This window comes from Gracilinanus agilis, chromosome 6 (genome assembly GCF_016433145.1).
Source record: "Gracilinanus agilis isolate LMUSP501 chromosome 6, AgileGrace, whole genome shotgun sequence".
Lineage (NCBI taxonomy): Eukaryota > Metazoa > Chordata > Mammalia > Didelphimorphia > Didelphidae > Gracilinanus > Gracilinanus agilis.
Window position 1 is genome coordinate 170792950 of NC_058135.1, and position 27132 is coordinate 170820081.

The 27132-nt window shown below is 33.9% G+C and overlaps 2 protein-coding genes across 2 annotated transcripts in view; one reads left to right on the forward strand and one right to left on the reverse strand.

Annotated features, from left to right (window-relative positions):
- The window catches only part of GNPDA2 (glucosamine-6-phosphate deaminase 2), a 34737-nt gene extending 28641 nt beyond the window's left edge, over positions 1–6096 (forward strand). The window contains exon 7 of the mRNA XM_044682328.1: positions 5087–6096. Within this exon, the coding sequence (XP_044538263.1) occupies positions 5087–5148 (62 nt within the window). The 3' untranslated portion in view covers positions 5149–6096. The remainder of the gene's footprint in view (positions 1–5086) is intronic.
- A 628-nt stretch (positions 6097–6724) lies between these two features.
- The window catches only part of GUF1 (GTP binding elongation factor GUF1), a 28111-nt gene continuing 7703 nt past the window's right edge, over positions 6725–27132 (reverse strand). The window contains exons 7-17 of the mRNA XM_044680396.1: positions 24995–25059; positions 24604–24807; positions 23293–23432; positions 21763–21886; positions 20775–20907; positions 18246–18389; positions 15957–16090; positions 13451–13552; positions 9831–9950; positions 9253–9289; positions 6725–6952 (exon numbers count right to left, since the gene is read on the reverse strand). Of these exons, the coding sequence (XP_044536331.1) occupies positions 6815–6952; positions 9253–9289; positions 9831–9950; positions 13451–13552; positions 15957–16090; positions 18246–18389; positions 20775–20907; positions 21763–21886; positions 23293–23432; positions 24604–24807; positions 24995–25059 (1341 nt within the window). The 3' untranslated portion in view covers positions 6725–6814. The remainder of the gene's footprint in view (positions 6953–9252; positions 9290–9830; positions 9951–13450; positions 13553–15956; positions 16091–18245; positions 18390–20774; positions 20908–21762; positions 21887–23292; positions 23433–24603; positions 24808–24994; positions 25060–27132) is intronic.

Here is a 27132-nt window from a genome sequence, read left to right on the forward strand (position 1 = left end):
AACTGATACACAATAACATCTTGTGAATGAGTATATCAGGACCTGAGTAGAGTTCTAGTTCTCTTTTCAGAGTGATCCCCTAACAGAGGTTTTTATGGTAGTTGCCATTCTCTCTTTTCCTCTTTGTATCCCTTTGTTTGCAGTTACCTCACAGGCTCAAATGCAGTTTTCACTCAGCCCAAAACATGCTTTATGAAAGTCATGTAGTTGAGAAGGCAGTATGTTGTTATAAAGCAAGTCAAAAAAAAAAGGTTTGACTCTTGTTTATCATATTCAGTAACTGTGACAGTGGACAAATCACTTATAAGCCTGATTTTCTGTTCCAAAAATGGAAACAGTGATGCCACTAGTGCCTTATAGGGTGATTGTGTAGCTCAGATAATAGCTGTAATGTTCTTTGTAAATGTCATTATTATACAAAAAGCTAGAAAGAGTTATGTAATTGATGTTATTTTTAAGGGCTGCCTATTCATACACATTTTTTTCCAAATTCCCCTTCACCTTATGTAGTTAATCAGTTGTCAAATTTTGCCATTTCTACCTCTGCAACATTTCTTGAGTCCAACACTGTTCCCTTTTCACACAGCCACAACCTTAGTTCAGACCTTTAAGTATCTCTTAACCTAAATTATCGTTAGAATCTTCTAATTGTGTTTTATGCCTCAAGTCTCTTGCCTTTGGACCATCCTCCATAACACTGCCATAGTTTTTCCTTAAGCTCAGATCTGACTGTGTAACCCAGTGACTCTTTATTGCCTCCAGTGTAAAAATATAAACTATTTGGCTTAGTTTTTAAAGCCCTTCACAACCTGGTTCCTCGCTCTCTGTTGTATTTCTTTGGACATTGTTCCATTCTTTCCTTTCCAAAAGTCCACAGTCCAGACTGGCTCTCTCTTTTTTTCTTATACAAATTACTCCATCTCTCCCCACCCCTTTTCTTGCATTGCCAGTCCCACCACACACCTCTCCCAAGCCTAGAATTAAATCCCTCCTCACCCCTGCCTCATAGATCCCTTTTTACTTTCAGGAGACAGCTCAAGCACCACTTTTTACATGAAACTTTTTCTGATTTCCCCCACTGCCCTCATTCTTAAGCCATCTTATATTTAATTATTTTATATTTCTTTGTGTATTTTTTATTGTGTTCTATTTATACTTAAATCATATTTTTTTCACTATTAGGAATATAAGATCCTTGAGAGGCATTGTGTCATTCTTTATAGTTATATATCTTTTTGTTTTTTAAAACCCTTACTTTCCGTCTTGGAGTCAATACTGTGTATTGGCTCCAAGGCAGAAGAGTGGTAAGGGTAGGCAATGGGGGTCAAGTGACTTGCCCAGGGTCACACAGCTGGGAAGTGTCTGAGGCCAGACTTGAACCTAGGACCTCCCATCTCTAGGCCTGGTTCTCTATCCACTGAGCTACCCAGCTGCCCCCCTGTAGTTATGTTTTAAGCCACCTAACAGTGCATCATTGCACATAGTAGGCATTTAATAAATGCTTGTTGATTGATTAGAAATAAAATGTCTTGTTGCTTGACTAACAGGTTGTTGAGGTTTTTATTCTCATATTTTTAAGGTTTCAGACTTTATTTTTATAAATTTTTTTACTTAAAATTATAATTTTACTTACTTAAAATTTTACTTACTTAAAATGTTGGTTGTTTACAAGAAAAAGCTAAATTTGTTGTAATTATGCAGGAATATAGTAGACATGTTCTCAAAATTTTAAGTATTTATAAAGAAGTCATTATGAAAGGTTTGTGGAATCCCTTCCCTATTACATACAAGGAGCACCTAGGAGCAAGTACTATATTGCAACAGGTATCTGCTGACTGAGCCAGATTTCCACAAAAGGAGAAAATTCAGTTAAGTTTATTAAACATTTTGAGCGGAGGCAGTCAGGGAAAGTTTTATGGAAGTAGGTGCTTCAGAGTTTAGCCTGGGAAGAGAAAGATTTCACCATGTTTGTGTGAAGAGAAACCTATCCAAGCATTAGGGTCAGCTGTTAAAAAAAGAGAAAGTCAAAATAAAGAGGAAATCTACTCATGACTAGAATAATGAATTAAGTTCTTGTATATTTGAAAATATGTCAATGCAGTTCATTTCAGTAGTTTAAGCATTTCATTTTTCTGTAGGTTAATGTGTGTATTTACTTTGACAAGTGCTTTTTCCCCAGATAGTGTTAATATGTTCAGCTCCTGTCTGAATTATCAAAGAATTCAAATTAGCCTGTTGTTTTTTTTTTTATAAATAAGATACTTAATCACTCAAAAATGAATATTGTAATATAGGAAGAAAAAATGCATATGAAGAATGCTTGTTGTCCAGACTATGAGATGTAGTTAGCTAACCCATAACTGTCAGTAAATTTATCTTGGACAGTACCAGTGAAAAATGAACTGTTTCCAGAACTGAATAGGAGGAGGAGAGCAGGGAAATTATACAGTGCTTTTACTAGTCTCAAGTCTCTTTAAAAAAGACCCATTCTTTTAACATCAATAATTTTCCATTGAAGCTCTATATCTTCAGTCATGAAATATTAAACCTTTAAGTGTTAAGTTGAAGGTCACCCATGAATGTGAGATGTGCACAAGAAAGGTTGCAACAAATTAATAATGTGGAGTTAGTTGCACAAAGGGACATAAAATAAAGAATGTTTAAGTGGAAAAAGGAAATGGGCTGAGCATAAAGGGAGAGCAAAGGATAAAAGCTGGACATTCCTTTGCCCTCCAATGACCCACTCCCCATGTTGGGTGGATCTCCTTTGATGTGAGAGAGGTCATGAACAAAATTTCCTAAGGATGAGAAGACACAGTTACACTCTGATCTGCGTAGCTGGATATAGTATCTACATTGAAAAAATCCACAGGTGTGTGTGGGTTTTGTATCATAACATACACACATATATGTATGCCCCGACACACATTACTTTAGGTTTTCAGTATTCTTCTCTCTTTTATAGAAGAGGTAACTGAGGCAGACAGCTAAAAAATACTAATTACTAGATTTAAACTCAGGTCTTTCTAATCCAGCACTCTATTGTCCCACCTAGATGCCTCTGTTCTGGATGTTATTAATATCAGATAAAGAAATTTGTCTTTTATCCTGTAGACAGTGGAGAAGGTTCTTGTGCAAGAAAACTGCATAACCATACTTTCAAATGCATTGGAAAATAAGTCTGGCATCTCTCTGTATAAAGAAACTAAGGATGTCAGTCTCCCACACCACTTCTAGCTCTTTCTATTTAAAGATGAATCTGGCTTTTAAAACTATACTGTAAAGACTTTTTGATTTCTCTTAAGACAAATATAGATCAATAAAAAATTAGCATTTTTTTAAAAGCTAGATTTTTTTAAAATTTCAAATAAAGGAACTCATAATAAGTTTTGCCTTAAAAAGACACCTAAGATACCTATTTTGATGACTAGCTAGGAATGATTTCTGTCTAGCATTTCAACTTTTCTTTGTGAATAGGGATAAGGACTAGACCTGGATTTTCACTGATGTAGGAAACTCCCAGGTGGGGAAAAGTCTCCCCACAAATGGAGACCTGCACCTTTTCTGTCATTTATAGTTTTAAAGAGGGTTGTCTGGAATATTCTGAGGTTCAGTGACATGCCCAGTATCACTCAGTCATTCTGTGCTCAAAGTGGGACTTAATCCCAGGTCTTTATAAGCACCCATTTTATTCACTAAACCTATTCTCACTCTTACTACAATGAGCTGTATCTATCATATTTGAAAATACTATTACATGGCCTTAAATATTTACTTTTCACCCAATCCAGGTCATTAATTTATTAAGTCCTCTTTTCATAGCTAATTTGAAGTTAATTTCTATCTGGATTCTATCTTAAGTTGTCATAAATTCAAAATCAGTATAGTACATATAAATACACTCCCTTCAAGTACCTAATTTTTCATGAATGAATGTAATTTTGTGTACATGTGCAGATATTTGTTGCTAGAGTTTGGAATATTTATAAGAAAATCGTATTAAGATATTTTACTAGCAACTGTCAGACATTTTGGGAAAGAACAGTATTACAATGGTAGTAGCATGCACTAAAATTGTAATTATACATTGGTATATTGAATTAATCACTATACTTTTAAGACATACTGAAATTTGCCATGTTAATAATGTAGATTTGCTAGAAATCAATCAGGTTGAATTACCTTATTTAAACTATTGCTCTTAGAAAGGTCTCTTGATTTTTTAAAAGAGAAATCAGTTATAAAAAGCAACAATGTAATGGCCATGTTGATATAGTTTTGTCAGTAAAATAGCAAATAGTTTATAATCCATTTTTCTGTTACCTGTTACCATCACCTAGTTTTTCCAGCTTTATATCAGTTACTTCTGTGCACTTCTTTCCAACTAGTTCTTCTAGCCTTCCATTGTTCACTGTACTTTGAATATCTTTTCTATCACTCTGCAATTGTTTCTTATCTCTTTAAAAGCCAAATTCAGAAGCCTGTCCCAGAGAAATCTTCCATTATCCCTTAGTGGACTTCTCCCTAAACTTCATTTAGCACCAGATTTCCTAACTCTCCAGTGCAATGCTGTTTGGAATCTTTTCCCTTTAGATGTTAATTCCATGAGAAGGGCTTTTTTAATCTGATTATTCCCTGGACCATCTCTGTGCCCTGCTATATCTAATAAGTTTTGCCAAATGAACTGAATATTGAAGATAGAAAAGACAGTCTACACCTCCTTTGGATCTTTTATACTTGCGGTGCTAAAGTTTAATATTTAATAAATTTGCTTTCTGAAATGATGTGCAGAGAAAAAAATTCTCCATGTAATGTAATGGGCTTCTTATTTTGAGTAAAAAATAATCTTGCTTATTTTTACACTTGAGTGTTTTGTTTCTAAATATTATTTGCATTAACTAGCCATTATGATGTTTTACTGTTCCTGTTTGTATTAAAATGGAAATCAGTTCTATTAAAAACAACTGATAAGGAAAGGGAAAAGGTAATACCTTTTAAGAGCTAAAACACTGTGTTAAGCACTTTGCAAATAACTCATTTGATAGCCCCAATACAACTAGAACTGTGTTTTTTTTTCTCCTTTAAGGTTTAATGCATGTACACAATAAACTTGTGGATCCACTGTACAGTATGAAAGAAGAAAACTGAAGGACTGAGGTGAAATTCTCCTTGATTGAACAGAACATTTTTATAGGTAGTGAATTAAATTTCCTGCTATGCAATTTGCTAAATAAAACAAATTCAGAGGATTGTAATTGAAAACTCCAGTATCTACACGTTGTTAAACATTCCATAAGATGAGAACTTAAGTCCATTTTCCCAGCATTTAAAGCTTTGGAGAGCTTTCACAGCTATGCATTAAAGATACTACAAATCAGAAATTAAAAAGTACATAATTCAGAATATAATTTGAGAAAGCAAAGATTTTGTAAGTCATTTATTTATAATTTCTTCTCAATACTTTCCTAACCTGTCAATAGTCAAACATATGAACTATAATAGTTGTACAATCCTTACTTTTGGAAAAGCTGTGTTTACATTTTTTATGTATTTCACACAAGCTTTTGCACGTGGTTGCCTTAAAAAGCATCTTACTACAGTAACAGTTGGGCATTTCAAGTCCTGTTATATTATGCTGGTTAAAGAAACTTAATTTGATATGAGAAGACAGTGCCTATATAGTTTTACTTCCTTTAGAAAAAAATCTTTTCTTTATCTTTTTATGTGCATGTTTTTATGCAGCTTTTGCCACAACACTTTTAAAAGTGTGTTTTTCGTTTACTCAGGTTCAGGCTTTTAGTTAAATATGTACTTTGGTAATTATGATCTTTATATCCAAGCAACATAATTTTTTAAGCTTGTTAAAACTATGTCTATGATTAGCTTATTTCATAATAAATCAATATGATTAAAAAGGACAGGCATGCATAAAATGAATTATGTTTTGCATTACAGTAGCAACTTGAATCATTTCTTACTTTGTGAGCTCAAATATTAGTATTATTTTCTAACTTTAAGCTTATCATGTATAACTCTTTACAAATTTGACTTCCAAAAGATGAATGAAAAGAAATAAATGTGCTCTGGATGCATTCCAAGTATTAAATCTTAAATTCTTGAAAGTAATGGTGAATCTACATTTTTTTCCATGTCTTTTCCATGAATACAATGAGGCCTGTTTTGAGATGCTTTGTTTCAGCCTATTTAGTTTATGTTAATGTTCTCCTTGAGGGGGAAAAGTGAAAACTGTATTTTAAACCATCTCAATGAACATTAAAAATCCATTGAAAGTAAAATAGGTACAGCTAAACTTAACTAATTGACAAAACATACATTATGATTTACCAAGAACTATTTTTAAATATAGGGGTATATGTTTACATATGCAAGAGATGCCAACAGGAAGAGAAAATCTGATATTACTTGTTTTAACCTATAGGGGCTTAAAAATCTGTCAAAGAGGATTGGACTAATAATAGACAGCCTCTTCTTTCCTTCCAGCTTCTAAAGAATGGTGTAATGCAAAAACAAAAAAAAAAGCCACACCATTTTCAAAAAAAGATATGTATTCAAGTCCTGCCTCTTTCACAAATTACTTATAGAACCTTAGAACACATGTCACTTCACCTAAAAAAAATGAGTGAACTAGATTTCATCTTTTTTTCCAGCACTAAATCTCTGGTCTTTCATCTTAGAAATAAAAGAAAAAAAATTGTAAGACCAATAACTTTTTTAGTGGGATTAATTTTATTTAAAAACAGATTTTTAAAATTACTATCATACATAAAATAATTCAAAACAAATCACACAATATTCATTTATCAGGCTGTCTTTTTAGAACTTTTATAAAAGCATCCTTTGGAACTTCAACATTGCCAACTTTTCTCATTCTTTTCTTTCCTTCCGCTTGTCGCTTTAATAGTTTCATCTTTCGAGTGATATCTCCACCATACTAGGGAAAAACAAAATCACCAGTTCAGGGGAGAAAAGTTTTTAACCTAAAACATTTTAAACTTTAGCTGGTTTTTTAATCACTTAGCCACAGCTGCCTAAGTCACTGTAAACTGTTTCCTTTTAATAAATCTCACCCTATGTACCTGGCTTAGTAGTTAAGACTCAATTTTGGGAGCAACATCATGCAAGGTTCATAAAAGAATACCCTTTAGACCTTTCCAGGAAATGGAAACACAAAAGCTAATTAAGTTCTATTATCTAACCAAATCGTGTATGTAACAATTTGTGGATAAATCTCATCCACAGTCTTTCTAAGATCAACAAAGAAAGCATTGTCTACTAGCCATTTATTTAAAAATAAAGTTTTGCTATCTAAACCTTTTGTTCAAAATACATAAAATAGTCAGGGACTTTCATCCCAGGCTCCACAAACCGTGTAGAGGCATCAGCTGCCATTAAAGCTCCCACCAATCCTGAAGATCAGGGAAGGAAAAGTTTAGTCACCAATGGAAAAGGCTTTAATCAAAATGACACTGAAGAAGATAAATTACCCAAATGCCTTTAATACCCGAAGAATTTCTGGCCATTGGTAGCTGAAATCTTTCTTACAAACAAGCTCCTTGACAGAAAGAACTGTTTTTTCTATTTGTATCTCCAGGAGTTATTAATAGCACTTTTCATATAGTAACCATTTTTTCATTCATTTGAGCAAACTCACTGCAGTTTTACTTCTAGTTTTTTGTTATTTTTTTATATTTCAAAGATGAAGAAAGTGTTATATAGAATGAAATAAAGCTATGCAAATAAGGCTAAATTAAGGCATTTTTGTCATTATCTAGACTTATAATAACTCCCTCTGCTTCAGACAGGCAAGTTTTACCACCTGTGTAATCTTATCTTAGCCCATAGTAAGATAGCCAGCATGTCTATGGTGAAACTAACTTTATCCAAAGGCCATGCTACATCTCTAAACTACTAGGTACTGAAAGCACAATCACTCCCTGCAAGGAGCTTATGTTATGGTTAAGACAGCATATATATCTAGCACAAAATTGTTTGAGATGCAGGGTATCAAACATTTGGAGGAATTAGGAAGATGTGGTTTAATTTGCATTTTTTTTTTAAATTTTTTAAACCCTTAACTTTCTGTGTATTGATTTTATAGGTGGAAGATTGGCAAGGGTAGGCAATGGGGGTCAAGTGACTTGCCCAGGGTCACACAGCTGGGAAGTGGCTGAGGCCGGATTTGAACCTAGGACCTCCTGTCTCTAGGCCTGGCTCTCAATCCACTGAGCTACCCAGCTGCCCCTTAATTTGCATTTTAAAGGAAGAGGGAGATAATTCTAACCTTGGAACATTCCTCTGCTAAAATGGCCCCTTCCCCACCTTGGTGAATTCTTTAGGGAAAAGGGGAGGTAGGATAGTCTCTATTTTGGGGAGGGGATCAGGCCAACCCCCCCTACACACACACACACACACACACACACACACACACACACACACACACAGCGCTTTGCTTCTAACTCTCCAGACTTTTACCACGATACCTTAGCTGCATTCTCTTCTTGGAACTTGCTTCTCAACACCTGTGCCACCCCCCCTCTCCTAACCATGAATTTCTTCCAGGACTTCCATTTTTGGGAAGTGACCCAGGCTCATCTTTCCTTCTTACTTCCTAGACAACCCCTCTCCTCAAATCTTATTTCTTCCCAGTAGAATGTAAGCACCTTAAAATAGAGAAAAGCCTGTATTTTTTTTTGGTGGTACTTATTTCCAGCATTTGCCAAACACACTTTTTAAGAAACTGCAAAATGCTTCATTAGCTCAATGACTCTATGAAGCAAAGGTAAGAGGAGATACATTCCAGGTATATGAAATGGCAGTGCAAAGGCATAGAGTAAAAATGGAATATAGTATGAGAAACAGCCTAGTCTCAGTTTTGGGGGACTTGGGAGAGGAGTAATATCCAATGAGATTAGAAAGATAGGTTGTATAGGGCTAAAAAGCTAAAGCAAGGGTTCTTAACATATAACAGGATTAGCAGGAAATCTACCAGTTTTTAAACTATTTCATTATTTTGTTTTGCTTATAATCATATATTATATGTATTTAAAAACATTCTAAGAAGGGGTCCATGATACAAAAACACCTGTATTAGGAGAGTCACATGGTTGTATGCCCCTAAACAATACTTTTGGCAACTTTTTGATCTTTTATGTTTCAAACTGTCTGAATCACTTACAGCTCTTAAGTAGCTAACAAGAGATTTTTAAAATTAAAAAAAAAAATGATACATACACATTTTGCCAAGACATTCTTTCTGTATGCTTTCACACTGTAAAAGGAAATACTTTATATTAACATTTTGCACATGTGAGAATCTTATGGTGAAAGGTATGCATTAAATGTCTGTTAAATGAAACCCACCCATCTTATAAGCACATTGGTAGAATTATCTGTTAATATAAAACATTTAGCTGCGTTAGGCATCTTGAGCATGTTTACTGTTTATTTTTAAAACTCTTATTTTCCACCTTAGACTCAATATTAAGTATTGTTTCCAAGGCAAAAGGGCTAGCAACTAGGGTTAAATGACTTTCCCAAAACCACACAGCTAGAAAGCATTTGAGGTCAGATCTGAACCCAGAATCTCCTGTTTCTAGGCCTGGCTTTGCTAGAGTTTCTATTACTTAGTATTTTTAAAGCATCCATATAGAATGATAGACCTCTAAAAACATTTCCTAAAAAATCTGCATGTCACCCAGCTTTCTTAAAAGGAAAAAAAAGGACAACATATTTAAAATATATGCCCACATACACACATAACAAAAGTTATTTCCCCCCAAATAAACAGATGAATATTAGCATCAACTCACGTTTCTCTGGCAATGATCTTACTTCCAATAGCAGCCTGAATAGCTATTTCAAATAATTGTCTAGGAATTGTATCTTTTAGCCGTTCACATATAGCTTTTCCAATAGGGTGTGCCTTTTCTCTGAAAGGGTGAGGGCAAATTATACTTTATTTAGAGTTACATATTGCAAATAAAAGTACTTTTAGGCAATAAAAACAATTTATGAAAAATAAAGTGATGTGTTTAGGCACTCTGGGCATCTACAGCAGCATTCTCAACATAAGAAAATCTAAAATAAAATTAGAAGGAACCAATATGGCAATGTAGAGGCAGTAACCCAGCTGACCTCCCCCAATATTCCCCTCCAAACAACTTTATTTTTAATTTAAATTTTCTCCCAATTAACACATAAAAACAATTTCCAACATGTTTCAAATAATGTTGAATATTGAACCTCAAAATCTCTTCCTCTCTGGACCCACCCCCTGAGATGGTAATCAATCTTATATAGATTTTATATGTGTTATCATGTAAAACATTTTCCCATATTAATCCTTATGTAGAAGGAAACAAATAGAAAAAAAATTAAAGTGAAAAAATTTACTTTGGTCTGTGATAATGAAATTAAATCTGCCCTGCCCATCCTTAATCTAATCACCAAAGGTGAGAACATCTCCACTTAATTCACAAGTTGGGAGGTCTATGACCCATCTGTGCTAGAGTGAGTGATGAATCAAAATTTACTGACTGCCTCCTGGGCAGTCCTAAGAAAAGCATCTGTTGTGATTGGACATGTAAACTAGGAGGAAGGCACAGGAAGTGCCACAAAAGAAGCCCCTTTAAAAGAGAGTTCAGTGAGTTCAGGCCTCTTCTTGTTCCTATATTGGACCTGAAGGAGCCCTTCTGGTTCATGGAGGAGCGCTGGCCGGGACCCTGAGACTTTGGTGAGACTGTTCTTAATCTCTCCCTTGCAGTTATACTTGGTGAGTGTAAAGACTAAATCTTCTTCGATCTTGTGAAGGAATTCTCCTTTCAAAAGAGGACCAGAGACTGAAGGTTTTGCTTCATTTATCCCTGGTGTTCAGGCCTCTGACTCTCGGCTCAGCCTTCTCCCATTAAGGACTAGTTAAATCTGCCCGGGTTGAGCCAGGGGCTGGAGCAAATTTCTCAATGTGTTAGATTACTTATCCTATCTTATTATCTCTCTAATTTTCTTACTTTCTCATTTAAAAATAAACTTCCATAAAAGTCATTTTGACTTGAGGTTTTTCTTTAATTGGGGATTGATAATTACTCAATTCCCTAGCGACCAAACCTTTTAATATTCACCCAACCAAAACCCCAAAATACCCCTTACAGGTCTGGGTTCAAACTCAGTTCTTTGTCACTGGAAGTACATGGAATTTTTTTTTCATGAGTCTTTTGGGTTAGTTTTCAATCATTCTAATGCTGAAACTAGCTATTCACAGTTAATTGTTCATTATAAAGTATTCCTATCACTGGGTAATGTACTGGTTCTGTTTATTTCACTCTGCTTCAGTCTGTATTTTCCCAGGTTTTTCTGAGCTTTTCCTGCTTCTCATTTCTAACAGTCCAATAGTATTGTTATAATCATATACTAACTTATTCAGCCATCCTCCAATTGATAGTTATCTATCACTTAACAAATCTTTACCCCCTAAAAAGCTGCTTTACATATTTTTGTACATATGTACACCCCCTTTTTTTCTCATCTTTCTGGATAAAACCTAGTAATGGTATTGCTGGATCAAAGGTATGTACTGTTTTATAGTTCTTTGGGCATAAGTCCAAATTGCTCTTCTGAATGACTGAATCAGTTTACAACTCCCATATCACCTAAGTTTTGTCTTTTTCCTTTTCTGTCTTAACAGCCAATATGATGTACGTAGGATGGTACCTCAGTTGTTTTCATTTCCATTTCTCTAGTAGTGATTCAGACCCTTTTTTGCATGACTAGAGCTTTAATTAATTTGAAAATTGCCTGAAACTGTGGTGCAAGGAACACTGTTCCAAACTTCAGGTTTTTTTGTTTAGTTGCCTTCAGAGCTAGCACTGAGGATCTGCTTTCAGTTCTTCTAAGGTATGATGGGTTAAGACAAGAGCACAAACCAGGAGAACAATAACCATCTGTCTACCACGATAAACACTACCTTGGGCACTAAAACCTTGAAAATCTCCAAAATTAGCTCTGAAAAGAGCAGCACGAAAAAAAATCTTTAAAGGTTGAGAAGTACTTCCCTACAGCCAGTTAAGCAGAAGCCATTTTGGGGGGGGGGGGGGAGGACCTCTTTTAATGATACTTCATAGTAACAGTGAAAGGGGGTGGTCTCTGAGGAAGCATTAGGAAAATGTTACCTATATATTAAATGGAATAGAACTTCGTAAGAATGTAGCATAATTTATTTTCATAAGAAACAATAGAAAATATTTCCAAAATAACCAACAATTTTACATGAAGATTCTCTAAGAACACACAAAGTTGAAGACTTGAAAAAAACAGGAGATAAAAATACAGCGTCTGAACTTTTGAATCTAAAGAAAGACAAGCAATGCCCCAAACCTTAAATAAAATCTGTTTCAATGGCCAAATCCAGATATCCTTAGTGAAAAAGAGATTTCAAATCAGGGAACTGTTAATAGTGTCCACACCTCTCAAATATAAAAAAAGGTAGATTCTCAGAGCATCAAGATATGGGGGCCTAGTTAAATCTAAATGTTCATGCCATTATAGACACTTCCTAGCTGTTTGACCATGGGCAAGTCTCTTAAGCCTTATTGACTTGCCCTTACTGCTCTTCTGCCTTGGATAGACAAGATGTAAAGAGTTTTTAAAAAATAAGAATTATATATAAAAGCAAAAATAATAGAACTATTTTTTGAAACAAGTTTTATAATTAACTTTTAAACCTAAATTCCTCATGCCACAGTATTATTCATTTCAAAAAATTTACCATCTGTAAGCACAAAAATACCAGTAAATTATCTGCATAAGCACTCTAATTTTCCATCATCAGTTTCTCCTCAAAGTTATTTGGGGAAAAGTGGAAACAAAAGACAGGTACAATGGCAAAGAGGAGGCTATCTGTCCAGAAATATAATTATATTCCTACCAAGTACGCTGCCTGCCCTGATCAAATCACACCTGGAATACTGTGCTCAATTCTGAAAACATTTCAGGAAAGACATCAGTAACCTAGAGATTGTTCAGATTAGTAAAGGATCTAAAGATCATGCCACTGAAGTTTAGCTAAAGGAACTCGGGGAAATAGTCTCACGGAAGAGGATTAATATTTGTTTAGTTCTAAAGGGCAAAATTGGCAACAAATTTGGGAAAAATGCAAATTTAGTTTCATTTCCTGAAAAACTTTTGGTGCAGTTAAAGGGTACCAGATCCCTCCTATAGATGGTCCTTAAGCAAAGCATGAATCATTAGCTCTGTTGTAGAAGGAACTAGACTAAATGTCCTCTGTGATCCCTTACAATTGAGATTCTGTTAGATATCCCAAATACAGAATTTCTTTAGATAATTTCCTTTCCTTACTCAAATCAAGTTTGAGTAAAATGAAAAACCTTAAAAAAAATTTTTTTTATTATATGTAAATAAACACTATGCAACTTACTTGTGTACAATTGTTACCAACTCTTCCACAGGACTGCCATTTAAAAGAATGTCCATTTTTACAAGGTCTGCAGCCTGATAGCCAGCATCTTCATAATCAAAACTAAATGGAGGAAACAACTATATGGTTAATATTTATATTTCCTACCAAACTATGCTTTAAAATAAGAAAATACAATATTGAAATACCTGGCTTCATATTAAAATATCTAAATTTTCTATAAAAATTCATTAAAAAAATCTACATTTCCACACAAAAGGGGGCATATAAGAGGTAATGAGACAATCAGTTTTTATAAGACACAGTATTTCTACTGAATTGAATTCAGAAGGTGTTGTAGGATAAAGTGTGGAGCTAGAATAGAAGAACTTGTTCCACACATTTTATTATACAGATGAAGTCCATGATGGCCAAGTAACAGAGTAAGGAGCATAGCTGGGATTTTTTAACCCCAAGCCCTTTGACTTCTAGATATATAGACCTAAGAATGTTAATGATTTGGTTCTAGGTCACACAGTGGGGTACAATGTACTGACATGTTGTAATTCTGGACTCTAGCAATTAAGATATTGAGCTTTGTTTTTTGCTTTTCTATTAATAAATGAGTTTCCTTTCACCTGCCTTCTTATTTCCTGTAGAATTTTGTTCTTCCTGATAAAGCCACCTTCTACATGAAGCTCAACTCCTTATGCTCCCACCTAAAAATCATCTCCCTGATAAAATATAAGCTCCATAAGAACATGGACTGTTTCATTTTACTATGCTGCCCCATAAGCCACAATTTGAGATGCTAGAAACATAACTACTCTTTAGCAGGAATGTTTGTTTTATCCAGTAGATAATAGGGAAATTTTCTACTAGAGATTTTGAGTTAGTACCCAACACCAAAAAACTTGACCCTTCAGAGTCCTGACACCCATAAAACTAGTATTCTAAATTCCAGGCAGAGCGCTGATCAGTTGTTCATTTATACATACTAAATAATAGTATATTAATAATGAAGTCCCTGTTTTATAGGCAACTGAGATTCTAAACATGTAAGTGATTTTTCTATGATAACAGTTTTAAATTCTTATGAAACAGGTCTCATACTCAGGCCTTTCTAAATCCTATTTTTTTATATCATGCTGATTCTTCTAAGGGCTTTACAGATGCTTTAAAGTCAAGACCTCTGCTAATATATTTATAAATCTTAATTTTCAAATTTTCATTTATTTCTAGTCACTACAAAAAACACAATTTCTAATTATGCCTGGAAGAAAGTTAAGATTCACTAGATAAAGGTGTTTTTTAAAAATATCACTTGAAAAATATTCCATAATTTTCTCAAAACAAATTAAAATAGGAAAAAGATCTTAAGCATTTTATTTACATGATCCCTCAGCTATCATTAAAGCTTTTATTTAGCATGAATAGGCATCTCTAATCTGCTCAACATTCTATTCCTGTTTTAGATCTGATGCACTGTTATAAGGAATATGGAAACAAAAGTGTTGCAAAAACAAAAGGTATAAATAATCTAAAAATACTTTCATTATTATAAGGAACCCATAAAAAGAAACCTGTCGAGGTAGGTAGGTGGCAAAGTAGACTGAGAGCCAGGCTTAGAGACAGGAGGTCCTGGGGTTCAAATCTGGCTTCAAGATATTTCCTGTCTGTAGGATCTGAATGAGTCACTTAATTCCCCCAAGTGCATAGCCTTTACAACTCCTCTGCCTTTGAACCAATACACAGTATTGATTCTAAGATGAAAAGGGTTTAAAAAAAAGAAAAAAACCTATGTGACACTAATTAATAAACTCAACATAGAAAAAAGGTAAAATAATCTGATTTTGTAAAAGTTTGAGGGAGAGCCCCACAATTACTCCAAAAAATAGTAATCTTATTCACTTATGAGTTATTCTGCCCAAGTTCATCTTTCACTAAAGATTATTTATCCATTAATTATAGAGGGCGAATTTTAGCTTTATAGAAAGAACTTTTTCCAAAGTACATTATACATTCCCCTCACTTCTTAATATACAATAATCTTTTCTTTGATTTAGGATAATTTTTACTACAAAATACTGAATTACTGAGCTGCATGGGGCTGCTTGCTCCTAGAAGATGATAGATAGCAGGCTACTTTTGGTTTTATTGTTTCCTCTGCTATCAATTCTAGTTATGTCTATGTCTGCCTCTAGCCCTCCCCCATCACCCCAATTTGCTGTTTTTTATATATGCTTCTGAGAAGCCAGATAACAAAACTATTTGGTAGAACGAAGGAGAAAATACATAGGTTCTGACTGAGGACCTAACATCTCCCTATAATTAAAAGTATGTAAGTGTTGGTGCATAAACTCTGACACTGATATTAGTTTTTGTATAATCCAAAATTTAAATTCTTATCTGTATTACAGAAAATGGAAAGTGCCTTATAAAAAACAACCATAGGTTAAAAAAAAAAAGGATGCTATTATACTCTTAAAAGAAAATGTCTAAACTTGTTTCTTGCAAAAATACTTACCTAGCATATCCAGAAGATAGAGATTTCAAGGAATCATAAAAATCCACCACAATTTCATTCAAAGGGAAAAGGTATTTAAGCATAACTCGATTTTGATCAATAAACACCATATTTTTTTGAACTGCTCTTCGAGCCTAAAAAACATAAAATCTTAGTCACAAGCTACTTAGATTCTGATTATTAAAAAATATGTAAATCCTATGCTTAAAACTCTAGTAAAACAAGTATTTTGTGGCTGGGGAGTGAAAAGATAAAAATTTGATTAGCATCTTAACAACAACATAGTCATATAAGAGAAAGATCTGAATAAAAGGGGTCTGAACTAGCTCTAGCCTTGTCTACATATGAATAAATCACCCTTTCCTCAAAATTCTGTTAAGAATGATAGGCTGGCCCAAGTTGGCAGAAAAGGAAAAGAATAAATGCTGGAGGGAATGCAGAAAAATTGAAATGCAATGGAGTTGAGAACTGGTCTAATCACTCTGGAGAACAATTTGGACCTATGGCCAATGGGCTATAAAATTATGTGTACTAGTAGTAGTCCAAAGAAATAAAAGGGAAGAGGGGCCCTATTTCTACTAAAATATTTAAAACAGCTCTTTTTGTGGTAGCACAGAATTAGAAATTGAGGAGAAACCCATCGCTCGGGGAATTTATGACTGGGATAAATTTGGGGATAAATCCCCAAAAAGGCATGGCGGCAAAGAGAGATGTCAGGCCCATAAAAAAAAAATTTATGACTGGGATAAAATACTATTTTACTATAAGAAATAACAAGCAGGATGGTTTCAGAAAAACTTTAGAAGTCTTTTATAAACCGACTCAAAGCGAAGTGAGCAAAACCAGGGGAGCACTGTACACAGTAACAGCAATTTTGTAATGATAATTGAATTGTGAGACTCAACTGCTTTGATCACTATAATATCCTTGACAATTCTAAGAGACCCATAATGAAAAATTCTGTCTACTTCCAGAGACAACTAATGAACTCTGAATGCATACTGACAAATAGTTTTTTCATTGTGTGTTCGTGTGTGTGCGTGTGTGTGTATGTGTTTCCCTTTGTGTGGAAATGTTTTACTTGATTTCACATGTATAACTGATAGCATAATGCTTGCCTTCTCATAGAGTAGATGAAGGGAGAGAATTTGGAATTCAAATTATCATAAAAATTAGTATTTTTTGAAATGTAGTTGGGAAATATTTAATGAAATAATAAATTTAAGAATAGTGATAATTATTTACAGAGTACTCAAAAAGTCTTTAAAGTATTTCATAACTTAAGAACTCAGGGAAATTAGGTGCCATTCTCCTCTCAATTTTAGATTCAAAAATAGGCTCAGAAAATAATTACTCAATAACAGAGGTAAAAGCATAAGGATGAGAACTGAATTCTGGTGTTCCTTATTCCATGGTCCTAAGATCACATATTTAGATTTGGAAGGAACATAGAGCCACTGAGTCTAAACCTCTCAATTTATATGTAAGGAAACCAAAGTATAAAGAACTTAGATATGATCAGAGGTTTTAAATTTAAGCTAACATCAGCCTTCAGATCATCTAGAAAATGAAGAAAAGGAGTATCACTCCTTTTTCCCAAATGATTCATGGTCAGGTTACCCACTCTATTCAGGACTTTCAGTTCCCCACCCCCCCTTCCTGCTTCATCATCCCAAGAGTGACTTTTCTAAAATTCTATTACTAAATTTAAACAAAAGAAAAATATATGTGCATTTATAATATATAAACTATAACTATATGTAAGTATATGACTATTGACATTTTCAAAGTATATTAAGCTTTCCAAAGAACTTTACATATATAAAATCAGTTGAATTCCATACAAAATAAGATAGATATCAGAGTTATTATTAATCTCATCTTATAGATGAGGGAACTCAGTCCAGAAAAGTTAAGTGATTTGCCCAGAATCACATAGCTAGTAAATGTCAAAAGATGGAATTCAAACCCAGCTCTTCCAAACTCCAGGTTCAATGCTTACTCTATTATATCACCTGAACAATAACAATAATTCTAATAGAACACAAAGTCTCTGAAATTTTGTCACATTTGCCTTCAAAGTTTTCCATCACTAATAAATTTCTAAATAAAACTTTTATTAATGTTTCTTTTATATAACAAATGAAAATATGCTTATTTTAAACATTCTTTTAAAAATATGAATACACTTTATTAATATTCAATTAAAAATGATAAAGTACTATTCTAAATCAAAGCAAAAGCAAAAGTAAAAGTAAAGTTAAGCATGTGATTGTATTATGTGTATACCATGCAAAGTGTCATTATTTTTCCAGTGTATTCATCTGGTGTTATAATGGTACCCAAAACAACTGGCTCCAAATATTCTGTTACTTTTGATTTATCAGGAAACTGGGCAGGGTTGATGATTGTAATTTCCTTTTCTCTGTATTCCTGAAAGTGGGGAAAAAAAATCACTGACTTGAAAATATTCCCAAAGTTGTCTTATAATTCAATTTTCTTTTCAAAACATCACCCTATTTTTTTTTTATCAGAATCAGAAATATCTTGGAATAGAAAGAATGCTAGACTTGAATCCTGGTCTGCAATTTATTTTCTACCTATGTAACCTTGGGCCAGTCACTTAAGCTCTCCAAGTAGCAATTCACCTAGGCGAGTGTTGGCAAACATTTGAGTTTGGGTGCCCAAACTGCAACTTCAAGTTGCCTGTGAGCCCCCCACATTACCCCAGAGAGCGGAGGAAGTGCACACTTTGGGCAGCTGGGCAAAGGGGCAGGGCATATGAAAAATGTCCCCAGGTTCTGGGAAGAATGGGAAGAGAGCAGTCCCTTCTGTGCTGGCTGGGCACGCATGCCAATACTTCACCAAGGCTGACAATATTTATTCTCTTCCAGTTATAAAGGCATAATCTTAAGACCCCTAGAGTTTTGCAAGGTCTCTGCTTTGCTTTGGTTACTATTCAACACTAAATCCCAAATTTATAATCACTTAATTTGATGATGATGATAATAATAATAATTATTATTATTATTATACCCTTACCTTCTTGTCCTAGAATCAATACTGTGTATTGGTTCCAAGGCAAAAAAGCAGTAAGGGCTAGGCAATGGGGATTAAGTAACTTGCCCAGGGTAACACAGTGAAGAAGTATTTGAGGCCAGATTTGAACCTAGAACCTTCCGTCTCAAGGTCTGACTCTCAATCCACTGAGCCACCCAACTGTCCCCCTTGATAATTCGTTATTGATATACATATAACATACACATATACAGCAATTTAAAGGTACCACAAACTATTTCATGCCTTCCATGTATAGATTGGAAAGCAAAGTGTATTATGATCTAATATTTAGTTTGCCCCTTCAATAGTCATGCAAATAATTCCCAACCTAATATAACTAGTAGTAAGATAATTTCTCCCCATCCAGATCTATAATTTAATTAATGTGGCGAATTAGTGGCTTTTAAAGCTATAAGTTTGAGGAGCTATCTGTAACCTCAATATTAACTACATTGCTTGGCACATAAAAACCTTTTACAATCTGACTTGAACCTGTTTTTTTCAAACTGATTACTCTATACTCCTCATATTCTAAATGCCCACCAAATTGGGCTACTTGCTGCTCCCTAAACATGACATTACATCTCCTCCCTCTACTTCTATGTACAAGTTGTCCCCACTCCTGAAATATTCTCTCACTTTGTGCCTCTTTAATCCTAGATTCCTTCAATTACCTTCCAAGTAATACTACTGGCAAGAAGCCTCTCCTAACATCTCTAGATGTTAAGCATGCCTCCCTCTTGTATTTACTGTATCTGTTTTTCTGTGAATATGCAGTTACCCCTGCTTAGAATATAAGCTCGTTTGAAGGGCTTATTTTTGTAGCCAAACAACTGACAGAGTGCCTGGCCCATAAGCAGACATTTAATAAATGCTTGATGATGACTGAATTATTGTTTTGTACACATCCTCCACCCATGAAGATTATCTTTCTGCAATTAGTCAGAAAAAAATTTGTCCTCTTGAAAATTTGGTTAAGTCAGCCATGGTATTTATCACTGAATCTTCCCAATTTGAAGGCCAGTCATCTATCTACTAATAGTATTCAGAGCAAATGTACAGCTTAAATATATTTATAGAATACAAGAAAAAACTTGCTCAAAAGACTGCAAAGAAAGGACTCACTGCCCCATATGGTTGACCCTGAAAAGTATCACTCTCTCCCATGTTTTTTCACTTTTTTTTATAAAAGCAATAAATCTGAATTTTTATTTCCAATTAGAATACCATTTTTTTCTGGGCAAATCTACATTTTTCCCAGTGAAAGACTTGAATTAAGAATATTTTTATGGATTGCATGAACTGTTTTATGTTAAAAGCCAGGATAGGACCTTTGTTAAACAGTTAAGTAGAATTCTTAGAACGTAGCTCTTCTCTAATTAACAGTTAGAGTTCTAGGGGGCAGATAGGTAGCTCAGTGGATTGAGAGATGGGCCTAGAGATGGGAGGTTCACATTTGGCTTCAGACACTTCCTAGCTATGTGACCCTGGGCAAGTCACTTAACCCCCATTGCCTAGCCCTTACTGCTCTTCTGCCTTAGAACCAATGTGGAAGGTAATGGTTAAAAAACAAAAACAAGTAAGAGTTCTATAAAGTATTATTCTTATTCTTTATTTTACTGATAAGACAAAGCTAATTTGCTCTTCATCAGTTATAATTCAAAATTGACTTTACATTTCCAACTACTACAATACAGAATATTTAATTATATTGGTCACAGAAGTGCTATGAGTTTCAAGATCAAAAATTTCAAGTACCTTTATTAACTTGGCTGATGAAAGAACAGCTTTATAAGGAACAGTAGGTGTAGTCAAAATAACAGAAGCATTATATTCTTGCTCCAATCTTTGATTAAAAACTTCCATGTGTAGGAGACCAAGAAACCCCAACCTTGAAGGAAAAAAAAATCAAAATTGTCACTCCAATTGCATATGCGCTAATGCTCATTTTAAGTGATATTTTAAATCAATTTTTTTAAAAAGCCATCAATATATGCAACTTAACTAATGTCTAATTAGTCACCAAATCTTATAATTTTTCTATATATCTCTTGCATCCATACCTTTATCTCCATTTATATGGATACCACTTTAGTTTTTACCCTTCCTAAACTATTTAAATAGGCTTCTAATTGATCTGTTTCCAGTCTCTTCCCTCTTTAATTCATCATTCACAGAGCCCTTTGGCAAATATGTTTCATGTCATTGTTCCATAGGCTCAAAAAGCCCTAATGGCTCCCTCTGGACTAGAATCAAATATAAACTCATGAATCTGACATTTAATGCATTTCGCAATCTGGCTTGAACACAACTTTCCAGCTTTTTACAAATTATCCTCCTTTACATATTTTTCAGCCCAGCCAAAATGTCAGTCTTGTGGCTTCTTACATAGAACACTGCATTTCCCAACTCCATGTCTTTGCACAAGTTGCTTCCCATGCATAGGAGAGAAATGGAGTCTTTCCCCACCTCTGTCTCTAAGAATCCCAAATTTCTTTCAAAGGTCAGATGAGAAGCTACTTCCTATGGAAGGCTGTTTCTGATACTCTCCCTCAGTTCCTAGTTATTTCCCCACAAAATTATATCTGTTATCTCTTCTATAGAATATAAGCTCCCTAAGGGCAGGGAATTGTCTTTTGTCTTTGTATTCCTAGTGTTTCACATAGCTCAAGGCAACTAGTCAATGATTAATAAATGCTTTACTAGTTAAAACTCTCACTAAAAATAAATAGATAATGAATCTTACCTCCAACCAGCACCTAAGGCAAGGCTACTATCACGATGTACCGTCACACTGGAATCATTTAATGTCAGTTTTTCTATAGCACTCTTCAAATTATTATATTCAGACTGGTCTATGGGGTACATTCCTATGAAAATATTTAATAAAATGTTTCATTTAACAGTGAAAAGCTTAGTCTAAGACATAATACCACATACATTAATCCTACATCACAAACTTTTTCCCCCATATTTCACTGGATACAAATATTCCTCAATTTTGTCTGAAAGTCTGTAAATAAATATATGCTAGAAGATCTTCCTAACTTTACTTACTAGCATCCTACCAATCAACCATCATATAACATTCACCACCTACCAATTAAAATATTTATCAATGTTGAAGAAATAAAACTTGGGAAAGGGATTCTTATAAAAACAAATCGCACTGTGTACACAATTCTCAAAGATTACAAAGTAGATATTATACAACAAATTTGTATCAGCCTCTAAAAACAGTTGTGAGGAAGGTGTTTTGTAAACTGTCAAGTGCCATGTACATTATTTTGTAAAGAACAGTGAAAACTAATACAGTTGATTCTTGGTTACACAGGAAAGATTAGCCAAAATGAGAACAGGCAACTGCTCCAATTTACTGACAGTATCCTGAAATATGTGTTTTATTTTTAGATTGAGATTTCTTTAATCTTCCTTAAATATAACTTATTATCTTATCAAGAAAACCCTTTGAAATCCCTAAACTCTGCTCCAGAAATACTGCTCAGTTTTTTCCTAGTATGTCATCTTCAGAAAACAGAACAGTGTAGACTACAAAGTTTTCCAGTTTGGATTAGATCAATACTTCTCAAGTGACTTCATTAAGTCATTACTTAAAAAGAATTACCACAATAAAGCACAGGTTTAAATTTTAGGTGAAAAATATTTGACAAAGCTATACATGTGTACAATTCTCTATCTGCTTTATTATCTCATGCCTATGTTTCTCTTCATAAGCAAAATCTGACCCCCCAAAAGTAATAAGAATATATTATTCTGCAATCTTGTTAACAAGATTTCTGCTTGTTTCTATTATAAGCAAACATTGCTTTGCTTATAAAAGCATACAATTATTTTTAAGCGTTCTGACTGCAACTATCCTTGAAGTCAGGAAGATCAGGTTTCAGGACCAAAGTTCTCTCACACCTATCTGTTGGGTGGTCAGGTAAGTCATTTAACTTATCAGTGCCTTGGGTTACATTCTTACATTGGTTGAAGGCCTTTCCATCCTAGGACTTCCCTAGACCCAAATAAAATTTTTAATGCTATCATAAGGGATTTATTTCCTTAGAACAAAAGCTGAATTAAATTTAGCATTTCAGGACTTAGTTATTGGGATAATATAGGTAATATGCTATGATAATGAAAGTTTAAAAATCACCATATGTATTTAATTTCTTTTAAAACTACTTAAGTATTAAACTATTTCCTTAGATGGAACAAAAATCTGCCAGAATAAAAAAACTGCTCTAATTTTTTGAACTTGTGAACACCTCACCTGCAAAAACCATTGGTTTCGCTGACTTAAACCCAGGCAAGGGTTCCACTGGTTGTTTATGTAAATATAAGGTATCTCCTATTTGAGCTTCAGTGACATCTTTCATCCCAGCAATCAGATAGCCCACCTGTCCTGCATAGCTAAATAAAATTAGTATTATATGGAATATTGATTGTATATATTTCAAGAATACCCCCACTCCTGCAGCTCAATTATTTACATTTAAAACCATTAACTCTTCAAATACAGGAAAACTATCTCTATTTCAAACCCAAACCACTTGTCCTTGAAGCAACCAATGGCTCAATTCTTAAAGTATGAAGTAGGTATGTATCTTCTATGTAGAAGCCTCCAATGGGGCTCTCTTTAATTCTATTTTCCTCCACCAATAGAACACCCAACATAAAAAAATCCCCAAGACCATTACCTTTCAGTAAGCCTGTTTCCTCTTTCCAAAAGAAAACAGGTAGAAATGAATATCTAAGACATTGAGAATCACTGTGAAGATGACTTGTAACATTGTTATTTCCCCATCCAGAATATAAAAATGAAGGAAATCCATCAAGGCAGAGAGAAAACCCACTATGACTCATTAGATAAATGCTAAGGAGCTGACTGAGGGATGCAGTATTAATTAATTTCCAAATTACTATTCAGTGTCAAGATTTGAACCCAGGTGTTCCTGAATCCAAACTCAGCATTTGAGCTCTTGATCCACCACACTACACTAACTCCCTCCACTGGGAATAATGTTACACATTAAGTATACTAAAAATAAAAAAGAGCAAACTACATGAAACAAAACACCATAGATTAAGTCAAAAATAAGAAAGAAAAAGGCAAACTACTAGATATTTCCTGGGCTTATATTTAAGAAGTTCATTGTAAATATCCTTAATCATGAAAAATTCTTATATTTAGAATTTTGCCATGAAGAATAATCTTGGTATAATTTTAGAGATTTCTGTAACTATCATTAAAATAATATTCCCTGGGCAATTATTAGCTATAATCACAAAATTATAATCACAGAATTAATATTCTGAGAAAAGGAATTTTAAAGTGATCAACCCAATCCTAAAATTTTTCGTTCAAAATAAAGAATCTGACCACCACTTCAATCTTTTCAATGCAATTCCATGGTACTATATTAAGCTGTCTTTAAGAATTTCTCCAAACATTCCAGTTTAATTTTTTTTAATCTTGAATGCTCTATCACAGAAATGAATTTATCAACACAAGACTTTTACAATTCAGCTATTCTTACAGATAAAAAATTTACCAAAACTCTTTGTAGCATCGATTACTTACAGTTTCTGAGTTAGTTGTTCATCTGGGCTTAGAATTCCAACTTCATTAACTTCATAAGTTTTCTCTGTATGAGCAGATACAATCTTATTTCCTTTGGAAACAATTCCATCAAACAGTGCTACATTAGCTATCACTCCCCTATATTGGTCAAAAGTAGAATCAAATACCAAAGCCTTCAGGGGATTTTCTCGATTTGCTTTTGGCCTATTAAACATATGAAATAAAAATTAAAACTCTACTACATACATACACACACTCGTTTGTAAATATATTTTAAAATATGCTAAAGATAAAAGGATTAGACTTATCTCATCAGTACAAGAAATTCCCTCTATTGACACAAATCAATAATCTGTTGCATACTTTTAGAAAGACTAAAACAAATACTCACGGAGCTATTCTTTCAATGACTGCTTGAAGAACTTTTTCTACATTTGTTCCTAGTTTAGCAGAAATCTAATAAAAAAATATAAAATGATCATTTTAAAGACAAAATATATTTGATAGCATATCTATTATTTATTAAATTCTTAACATCTGCTAGACTATATAGCTTATTTGTAACATCTCATGAAGAAAGATAACAACTAGTATCCATTTTTTTTAAACCCTTACCTTCCATCTTGGAATCAATACTGTCTATTGGTTCCAAGGCAAAAGAGTGGTAAGGGCTAAGCAATAGGGGTCAAGTGACTTGCCCAGGGTCACACAGCTACTAAGTGTCTGAAGCCAGATTTGAACCCAAAACCTCCCATCTCTGGGCTTGGCTCTCAATCCACTGAGCCCTAGTATCAATTCCTAATGAGAAGCAATAGATAAAAAGTATCTAGATGAATTTTGATATGAAATATAACGGATCTAGCTCAAAATAAGAATGTTTAATCATAAAATCTGGATGATAAAAGAAGGATGGGAAGAACTAACAAAGATTTCTACAATGTAGTATTTTCCCATCAATGACAGTAGAATACCACATTTGGATTATTAACATTAAAGTCCCTAATGTGTTATATAAGGAAGCAGAAATGGCATTAAAGAAATATTGGAGAGGGAATGCAACTGTGTTTCAAGAATCAATTCTAAAGGGGCAGCTGGGTGGCTCAGTGGATTGAGAGCCAGGCCTAGAGATGGGAGGTCCTAGGTTCAAATCTGGCCTCAAACACTTCCCAGCTGTTGTGACCCTGGGCAAGTCTAGAACCAATAAAACATATTGATTCTAAGTCAGAAGGTAAGGCTTTTAAAATAATCAATTCTAAAGATGCTTAAAAAAAGAAAAAAAAAGATTAATTTTTAAAAAAATTGAAATCTTTAAAGAATAATTTATTAACATATTTAGGCCCATTTTTGCTGCAATATATAAGAAGGCAATCTTTCACAAATTTACCATATAAAAGACTTCATCCTGCTAGGCACATAATTAACTGAAGATGAGGAGGATCTAAGTACTATACTTGTTGAAAATAAAGAAGCATTTATTTTGGAAAAAACAAACTGTATCTTTAAGGGTTCTTCTCTGATAAAGTGTATCCTATGCCAACTTAAGATTATCCTCATAGAGGCAACACTGAAAATTTGATGACCCAAAGGATCCAAAGAGGCATAAAACAGGAAGACTTGGCTCTGTCATGGATACTATCACTACAAAATTAAAAAGAAAAGCTTCACTACAGATAGTAGGGTCTTTCAAGGACCATTTGCAGATGGCACTACATTGATTCAACAAAGTCATTTGAATATTGCCTTGTTAAGCCTTCTAAATTAAATTTAAATTACTCAAGTTCAACTTAACTCTTTACAGGAAAAAAAGCAAGTAAATGAATTCCAGTTGTCTAGGCAGTGACAGGATGTTAATGGGGAAGTCCATAGAGCTAGTTCATTTATACATATGTATTTTAAACAAAAAATGCACCTAAGTACATCTAGAATTGAGTAGAAGAAAGATTATGCCAAACTGCATTTAAAATATTGCCTAGCACTTTAAATGATCAGTTTTTCCCAGAAAGGACAGACAAGTTAACATCACAACTAATAAATTATGTAAATGAAAAGTGCAAAAGAAATGCATAACTGGAAAAGGAAATGGATTAGTCAACTAACAAATATTAACAACAGTATAGATCAAATGCTGTTTTAGTACCCAGACAATGTAAGAAGATACAGAGTAAGCTCTAAACCAGGACTCCCCACAGAAAATTTACAGGACAGATAAAAATTGTAAAGCATCAGGTGCATAACAGTGATAAACAGCAATAAAATCATGAGTCTCCAAATCAAGATCAAAGAATCAAAGTTATTAAGTATTCAGCTCAATATTTAAAAGGTATTTGGACTAGTGGAAATACGCATCAGCCATGGGGGCAGGGAGCTGGGGGGTGAAGGGGAAAGTAAGAGTATGAATTATGTAACCATGTTAACTTTTCTAAAACATAAGTATTAATAAATGTTTAAAAAAAAAATATTTATCTGACCAGAAAAGTAATCACTGTCTTACTGGAATTTTGATTAGTTTTTATTTTAGATATTTAATGC